This window comes from Setaria viridis, chromosome 4, assembly GCF_005286985.2.
Source record: "Setaria viridis chromosome 4, Setaria_viridis_v4.0, whole genome shotgun sequence".
Taxonomy (NCBI): Eukaryota; Viridiplantae; Streptophyta; class Magnoliopsida; order Poales; family Poaceae; genus Setaria; species Setaria viridis.
In genome coordinates, this window is record NC_048266.2 from 34,064,752 (window position 1) to 34,074,099 (window position 9,348).

The 9,348-nt window shown below is 49.6% G+C and overlaps 1 protein-coding gene across 1 annotated transcript; it reads left to right on the plus strand.

Moving 5' to 3' along the window:
* Nucleotides 1-7,631: 7,631 nt before the first annotated feature.
* On the plus strand, nucleotides 7,632-9,101 carry LOC117851553 (ethylene-responsive transcription factor WIN1). The gene is made up of 2 exons (XM_034733378.2): nucleotides 7,632-7,907; nucleotides 8,082-9,101. Exons 1-2 carry the CDS (start codon nucleotides 7,828-7,830, stop codon nucleotides 8,698-8,700), a joined length of 699 nt encoding a protein of 232 aa, XP_034589269.1. The 5' UTR covers nucleotides 7,632-7,827; the 3' UTR covers nucleotides 8,701-9,101.
* The last annotated feature ends 247 nt before the right edge of the window (nucleotides 9,102-9,348 follow it).

Consider the following 9,348-nt stretch of genomic DNA (forward strand, 5'->3'; position numbering starts at 1 on the left):
CTCTTTAAGCAAGAATCCTTATCACAATGCACACAGGCATAATAACCTTTCGTGACTTGCCCCGCTAATGTGCTCAGTGCTGAATAATCATGTATGCACCAAATAACAGCAGCATGCAGTTTAAAGGATTGTTGACTACAAGCATCGTATGCATCGACACCCTTCCATAGGTCCAACAGCACATCTATGAGAGGTTCCAAGAAAACATCAAAATCCTTTGATGGAGAACTTGGCCCAGGGATCAATAATGCCATCATAAAGTTTGATTCTTCCATGCATACCCATGGTGGCATGTTATATGGCACAATAAATACTAGCCACATACTATATGAGTTGGTCATGTTGCCAAATGGATTGAAACCATCAGTTGCAAGGCTAAGTCTAATGTTCCTAGCATATTTTGCAAATTCTGGCTAATTTTTATCGAAGTCTTTCCATGCCTCACCAACAGCTAGATGGCAAAACTCATTGTCCACTGGTTGTTGCTTCAACTCGTGCCATTGTGCATCCTTTGCAGTTTTTGACGAAATAAACATCCTCTTCAGCCTTGAAACCAGCAAAAAAATGCCTCAATACCTTCTGAGAAACACGCTTCTTGTTGTCTGCATCTTTCCATCTTGAATCCGCTTCACAACACACAAGGCACACATCATGTTTCGCTAGATCCTTGTGAAACAATACACAATTATTCTTGCAAACATGGATAGATTCATAGCCGAGTCTCATGGCACGTATGTACTTCATTGTGTCATCGTAAGATGTCGGAACACATTCTCCTGGGAAAGCAAGGGATACCACCCTCAAATCGCAGTGAACGCGACATTGCTGATCTGATAGAAAGACTTGATATGAAGTAACTTCACAACAAATGTAAATTGTGTATATTTAGATCCCAGTGACACCTTACGATTTATATGTTCCTTTATACATTCTAACATTTCCCCTCCAAGCTCTTTAGCGTGGCACATGTCGGCTATCATTTTAGGAAGTCCATCTTCAATGCCTTCATCCTCCTCCATACCCGATATGTGTTCATTTTCCTAAACCATTTCCTGATCACCATCATCCTATAAAACTGCATTATCCACAACCCCCTCATGCAACAGAATTGCAGTTTCCTCAACCCCATCATCCTACAGAATTGCATTTTTCTAAACCACATTATCCTGGAAATTTGCATTTTCCTTAACCCTATCCTCGAATGTTTCTTCATGATGGATCCACCTAGTGTAGGTGCTTGCCATCCCATTCAAAAGTAAGTGCAGGCTCACTACATCACAGTACATCTAGACTGATTCAGGCATTGATGACACGGGCATAGTATTTGTTCATCGTCAGAGTATCTACTCTTAACAAATTCCATGAAATCATTGACCCCTTTCTCATGCTCGGGGGTAAATAATCGATAACCGCGTATCCAACGTCTATCATTTGGGAAAATTTTGGCAAATTCAACTCAAAATTACTAACCAGATTGAAAGACCTTAGTGCGAAAGAAATTTTGGCGAATTCAACTCAAATTTACTGACCAGATTGAAGCGCCGTAGCAAAAAGCACCAGATTTGTGCTGTCGTAGGACTGAGCCGCCGCGGGAAGATGCAGATTTCCACCGGAGTGCTCTGTCCTGGCCACCTTCTTTGTGTTCTTCTTTTTTCGGGAGCGCGGCAGCGGGTAAACTATTTTTTAGCTGTAGCGTGGGCTTTTCTGCCGCCAAATACCACACTCACATGAAACTTACCTTATGGGACCTGGTTGTGGTAAAAACTTCCCATTCGATTGGTAATAGGTTCGACTCACGGAAGGAGCATGATTTCCATTTTATTTTACCACTCTATTTATCAGCTTAAACTTACACGTGGGACCCTCGTTGGTTTATGACGTTTTCGTAGACCTTATATCGTCACAAAACCACCGTGTAACAGCGAGTGGCGATTTTTTTTTCTACAGTGGCAACTTTTATAACGTTCCGTAACTTTATCACTAAATTTGTTCAAATATGAAATTTTATGACGTTTTCAGCTAGAAACGTCATAGATCTATGGCGAGAATAAATATGTGATAAAATTTTCATTATAGACAACACATTTCTTACGGTGAGTATTTGATTTTTTATAACCAAATCGGTCGGCAGCACTGATGCAAAGCAGATGAAGAATCTCAATCTCATGGAACTATGATGGAAATTCGAATCAGTGGCCTAGTGATCTCCTCCACTTTAATCTTCACAAACTTGGATTTGGTTATTTGCTCCCAGGTGATCGGCTCGCAGTAAATGGGTCAGCAGTGTGACAAAGACAAGCGGCCCAACGTATGACGGAGAAAGTGTTTCAGGCCCGTTTAAGCCCATTTCCGAAGAACCCGCGAGTCCACGGCACGGTCCAAAGCCAATGGCGAGCAAGAAATGAGCTGGGCCGAATAACATAGTAACTATATAGTTCGTTTCGAGAGTAATATTTATAGCATTATTACGCTTACGCTGTCGGTAATTTTTCTCGATCTGATATCCGCATTTGATCATGATCATTTGCGCCTCTGCCCCCCTCGGCCTCAGTGGTAGTGTCTGAGCATCACATCGAGACCCATGTCCTCGTCACCTCACGTTGTACATTACCTAAATACGAGCTCCCATTTTCCTTCCTATACAGCGATACCAATGGTGGTGCCCGCGACAGTGAGTGGCCCATGTATATAGCATTGATTTTATGCTCATCCTAATACAATCAATGTTAGATCAAAGGATAAAAGCATTACCTGTGCCCTCACACATTTGTTACCAATCGACGAAGTAACCAATCCGAGTTTAAGCCCCGGTCAAAAACACAACCTAAATATATTGATAGCATTGCTAACTTTTAGCTACGCATGAAGTACTTATATGTAAACAGTCTATTACTGTTGACATTTAGACCGATTTTGGAGCCAAATGGAAGGGCTTCTCTCTCGAAACTGCTTTGCCGGTGAAGTTAACAAAAAGGACCATGTTTGTTATCAAGGGATGAAGGATCCAATCCAAATTTAAACCCTGATAAAAAAAACGCTACAACATAACCAATGAATGACATTGCTAATTTTTATCTTTGTATATATGAAGTATATGTAAACTGTCTTTTGCCATTGACATTTGAGAATGACTTCAAGACAGTCTGGGAGGGTTTAGTTTCACCGACGAAATCAAAACCAGTCACTACTAGATAACTTACCTTCCATCCAACCCTTTTTATTCCAGTTTACTTTGGATCCGGAACTAAAGACCTTTAGTCCCGGGTTTAAAATCCACCACCGACGGCCACCGATAGGGGCTTTTTAGTCCTGGTTGGTAATATCAACCGGGACTAAAGAGCCCACTTTAGTCCCGATTGTAACGGCTAGTGAGACGAGGGAGCTTTTTATCCCGGTTGAAAATACCAACCGAGATCAAACCTCTCCTCAGGACCTTTAGTCTCCCCCCTCTCTCTCCACCTTATCTCCTCCTCTCCCCTCCATTATCTTCTCTCCTCCTCCTCTCCCTTCCCTTATCTCGCGCAGGCCCTTTCTTCCAGGCGGAGCGGTGCTGGCCGGCCTCCAGCAGGCAGGCGAGCAGCAAGCGGTGGGCAAGCGGGTTGCGGGCGGCCGGTGGCCGGTGGGCAGCGTGGGTGGCTATTTTTTTTGCAACTTTTTATCCTGGTTGGTATTATCAATCGGGACTAAAGGGGTCTTGAGTCCCGGGTGAATGACCCGGGACTAAAAGGAGCCCCCTTTTATCCCGAATAGTTAGTCCCGGTTGGTTTTTCGGGATCTATGTCCCTTGCTAAAGTTGGATTTTCCAAGTAGTGAGTGAACCAACTAGTTTCACCCGAATTCACTTTCATTTTTACCTTAGTTTGCAAAACGATGTCTTGAATTGTGCAAAACATGTGTACATGACGTACCATACGTAACGGTCTTTTACTCTTTTATAATTGACATTGAGAGGTAGACCCCTGTGCGTTGGGCGTATGATTGTACCGCTCCGATGAGTTGGTCCATGACGTGACACGGCTTATACAGTAATTAGAGGAACAGTCCAATGCAAGGAACGTGTTCGCTATCCACGGTGACGAGTCAGTCCCAGACAACGAGGAGGACCCCCATCCTATCGTTAACCACGGGCGACCCAGAATCAGAATCGCGCGCACAACCCAAAAAGTCCACACGCCGAAAAAGTTTGCCATGTTCTGTGGAGGAGACGGGAGGGACAGACAGAGCTGACGTGTCCAAGTCTCACTGGTCACACATCTTTCCTTCCTTTTCCTATTATATTACATCACCGCTAGCTAGCTTTCTGTGTACCATGCCACGTTCCCGTGTCGATCGGCGCGGTAACGCCTGCAGACAGAGGCTCGCTGCCGTCGCCGGCCGGCGCAGCACACGCTACCGGAACACTACAGCTTGAGGGCAGCAGCATACACGCCACAGGCAAGGCTCCAGCCCGAACGTTACAAGAGTCTACAGGGCCACACGAGGCTACTACGAGGCGCGCCTTGCTCGTAACTACCACGGGACAACGGACAAGCCACCATTATTGTGGTCCAGCCAACCCTCAACGACGTGGAGCCTTCTCCCACGCCATGGTTTCAGTGTTGTCCCCCCTACCTTCTTCCCCTCCCCAACGAGAGAGTTGATGAGCCAGTCGCGTAGGCGCTTGGACTTCCGGCCGGCCGGTCTTGGGCGCGCGCGGCACGGCAAGCTAGCGTTCACTGATCAGAGACGCGCGCGAGATAAAAACCATGGACAGGGCACAGGGCTAAACTAGGCTGGTGGCCGACTTCCCGCTGCTCGTCATCGACGGCAAGGCCCGTCGGTCCCCATCGTCGCAATTGCTCTCTCTCTCATATCATTCGTGTGAGAAACCTTAGAGCGAGAGCAACGCTACAAATTAATTTTGTAATTAATTCATATTTAATTATCCTAATTAGCATCCGAACATCATGGGACATGGCTAAAGTTTAGCTCGGCCCTCCGATAAACTGGCTACGTAGGGGTGGCCGGCCGTGGGCGTGTTTGCATCGATGATCTCACCCTTGTCGCATCCAGGAACGATGACCTTGACGGGTGGATCGAGTCTACGATCGACCTTGCTGGCGCCACTGCTACAAAAGCCTGCCAGCTTGGAGACCTGTCCTGTCATTTTTAAGTGTCAGCCCATAGAGCGACAACGTTCACAAACACGGGCTTCTATTCAACAAAAAGAAACAATGTTCACAAACAAAAATTTGTTTGATACTCACTACTGTCGCCCAACCTGCCCCTCCCTCTAGGACACTGTCCTCTCCTCCTCTCCTCTATGCTTTTAGGGAGACAGAGAGAGACACAGTCAATCAGTCATGGATGATCGAAGAGCTACTGACATGCAGTGGAAACGTACCGATCGAGCTAAGCGTTTAGCATCTGTACCAGCGTGGCAAAAAACTGCTCTGCACCGGACCTCACTTGGCTATCGATTGAGTGATCAGCAAGGGATGACGGGATCGGCCGCCTTCTAATCGCGGTGGAGCAAGATAAGCCGGGGGATCACATTAACTCTCGTAGATGTGAGTTTGGGGAAGTTGGCAACAACCACCACTCGATCCCGGCCGGGTGCTTCTTCAAAGTCGCAACAGCGACGTGCACCGTAGCTTTCGGGGACTTCACTTCTTCACTTCCCTGACGCGGATGGACCCTCTCCATCCCGGTTCCCTGCAAGGAACGAAATGACAACACACGCACACGGGGGAAACAAGATGAGCCGACGATGCCATTTGCGTGCAGATAAGTAAGAAACCATACTACTGTATGTGTATAGCAATTTGCCAAAAAATTGCTTGGTGTTTGCTGCCGTAGTAGTGGCATACGATGCTAGATTGACAAGGAAGAGAGGTAGTGCAGTGTTGCCGGTCGGTACCAGATTTGGTACCATGGGACATGGCTGATGATGATCGAGTGTGTGCCAATTACTGCTCGACCACCTCTTAACCATGTTGAGGTCCTGACAGTCTAGGACAGCCAACCACCACCCTAACCTGCCTCTACCCGTCCGCACTTTTCCATGGAGTGAGCAGCTGCAGAGCCTGCAGCTCCCAGCAGCCACAGCCAGCACGATCGGAAGGTTCCATCCATCATCCATCCTGCAACCGCAACGCGAGGAACTCACTGACACACAAATCTGTGTGGAGCCCAACCGTAAAAGCAGAGCCTGTACCCCGCGCTCATTGAATTGGGCAGGAGGCAACAAGGGCCATTGATCCTGCTCCTGTGCTGTGCTCCACCTTTTTACGGAGAGCTTCTGTTGCCATGGATGGGGGGATGATTGGCGGATCGGTTTGGTTGATTGATGGATGGATTGGGTGCCCTCGTGGGCAGCGGATGCCATGGATCGGATGATGCTGCCGCAGTTATTGCTGCCCGGCCAACTGCTCAGCTGATGCGCTAGTGACCTGCTAGTGTGCAGTGGCGTCGTCGTGTCTGGTGGACATGGGTGAAGCAATCCTGCAGTCCTGCCTGCGTCGTCTCTCGTCTGTATCTGTGTGTGTACTGACGGGAGTTGTGGATCAAGAGTCCGTCTTCCGGCCGGCGTAAATGCCTCCTTTAACCATTGCATGGTCCTGTGCTCAACTGCTTCCTTTACAATCACACCATCATCTCCAGTTCTTTCTGGGCCAGTGCACGGGAATCCAGAACTCCAGTGCCATTTCAGTGTGCTCGATGAAATGCAGGTGAAATGCAAGCAGAGTTATGCGCTCATTTGGTTCAAGCATGGGCATGGCATTTGGCATCTCCACCATGCAGTTAGTTTCGACGACAGCTAACAAACTGGCACTAGTTAGCAATGAGAGCTGGGGACGGGTTGATGGATTAGACAGGTGCATCTAGATCGGATCAGCTCAGCTAATGACCTGCTAAGCTCGACCACCGGAGGGTTTGATCAGCGAGAGCCGGAGCCGGCCGAGCTCCATCCAGCGCCGCCATAAATGAGGTCGCCAAGGGCGTAGGTGGGGGAGTTTATTACCGGCGTACTGGCAGCAGCGAGGGTGGTTACGCCGATGCCACCCGCTACGCTCACACACCCTTCACCGACAGCACACCCCACACCCCCAACCCCAACCCATCAGGGCCCCCTCGCTCCCTCTTCTACGATTCCTCTCTCCCTTCTCCATCTCCCTAGCTTATCCTCCTCTGCATTGCAGGCACTTCAGTTCTATCATCTGTTACAAGCTTCTGACCTCCTGTGTGTTACTGCCGCCGGTCCCACGGCTGCTCCAGGCTAGCCGCCATGCATGGGTTACACTCCAAGCTAGTGTAGTTTATGGGGTGGCCAGGCCACAGACATCTAAACGCTAAACAGAAACCCCACTGTCTGAAAGTCCTGGCAGAGTACAACTACCCTGCAGTATCGCAGGCCACTGTGTGCCAAGAAATCCAACGCCAGCCCAGGCCAGGCCACCGGCAGATACGTGGAACGCAAGGCAAAAGTACCCCCCGGAGTTACTGCCATCCCCAAATCTACTCTTGTTTCTTTCTTCCGCACGCACGCGCGCACAAAGCCACAAACGCAGCTGGGGGCCAGCCGTGTCCGCGTTCTAGCTAACCACATTGAACGCGGCAGGCAAGTACAGTGGCGAGGGTAGCTTATATTCACCGGCTCACTACTCCTCCCCACAAAACAAAACCCACCCCCACTCCACTCCTGGTCCGGGGCCACTCACTCCCACAGTGTCAGAGCTCAGAGCTCATAGCTCGCCCGGCTCCCACCGCCTGCCGCCCCTGTCCTTCCTTCCCCTGGCAGGGAATCTTCAGTGCTTGCCGGCCGGCCGGCAGAGAGGAGGGAGCGGCATGGTGCAATCAAAGAAGTTCCGGGGAGTCAGGCAGCGCCACTGGGGCTCCTGGGTCTCCGAGATCAGGCACCCGCTGCTGTAAGAAAGAACTAGCTCCTCGTCTTCTCTCTCGATCACTCGCTGTCTTGAAAGATACATTTTGCTAGGTCGTTTGCTTGTTTTTAATTCGTTTCCTAGTGGTGGTTTGTTGCTTTCGTTCTTTCTCTTTCGTCATGTGTTTGTTTTCAGTCGTTGAAATTGGATACAATGCAGGAAGAGGAGGGTGTGGCTGGGAACCTTCGAGACGGCGGAGGAGGCGGCGCGGGCGTACGACGAGGCCGCCGTCCTCATGAGCGGCCGCAACGCCAAGACCAACTTCCCCGTCCCGAGGACCGCCACCGGGGAGCTCGCGCCCGTGCCGCCCGCCCGGGACGCCCGTCACGGCGGCGGCGGCTCGTCCTCCTCCACCGCCTCCGGCGGTGGCAACAGCCTGTCGCAGATCCTCAGCGCCAAGCTCCGCAAGTGCTGCAAGACGCCGTCCCCGTCGCTCACCTGCCTCCGCCTCGACCCGGAGAAGTCCCACATTGGCGTCTGGCAGAAGCGCGCCGGCGCCCGCGCCGACTCCAGCTGGGTCATGACCGTGCAGCTCAACAAGGACGCCGCGTCCTCCGGCGATGAGCCCCCGCCCAGCGACGGCGCGACGACCACGCCCACCTCCACGTCCACATCAACGGTGACGACTGCTGGCTCGCCGCCGGCGTCGTCGGTGATGATGGACGACGACGAGGAGAGGATCGCACTGCAGATGATCGAGGAGCTGCTGGGCAGGAGCAGCCCGGTCTCGCACCCACATGGCATGCTGCAGGCCGGGGAAGGCAGTCTCGTCATCTGAAGGCGAGAGGAAATCGCTTGCATGGCTGAGAACAAGCAAGCTAGCATGATCAAGTCACTGTCCCAGATCAGATCAAGTCTTTGGTAGAGAGTTGGTTGGTGCAGCACAAGCAGTGAAGATTGCATCATGTCATAGGTACCTCTATTACTACATCGATCCAGCTTAATCATAGGAAACCAAAACCAAAAATATATATAGTAAGATATAAGATTAGTCACAACCGTGTCAAGCTCTGTATTTATTAAAGGCTTACTTACTTGTATGTATACCCTTGCAGTCCCCGTCATGATAGTCAGTCGCACTGTCACCGGTGAAACCCCTTTCCTATGTATCAATAATATCAGGCTATATATCAATATCAGCGGTGTCGCCTTCTAATAAAAGGAAATAATAATTACCTACCTTGTAATTGCGGCCTTTCTTCCGCTATCATCATACTGCTGTGGGTTTTCATCAAAGGGACATCTGGAATATGATGAAGTTGATATTTGTGGAAAATAAGACATAGATTATTGGTAACAACACAATCCTTTCAAAGCTTAGAGCATCAGTCTAGCTAGCTGTTCCACACAGGACTAAAGAAAATGGCATTGAGCATTTATGCCATGTACCTTTTTGGCAAGGCAGACATAATGAAAAAGAACAAGC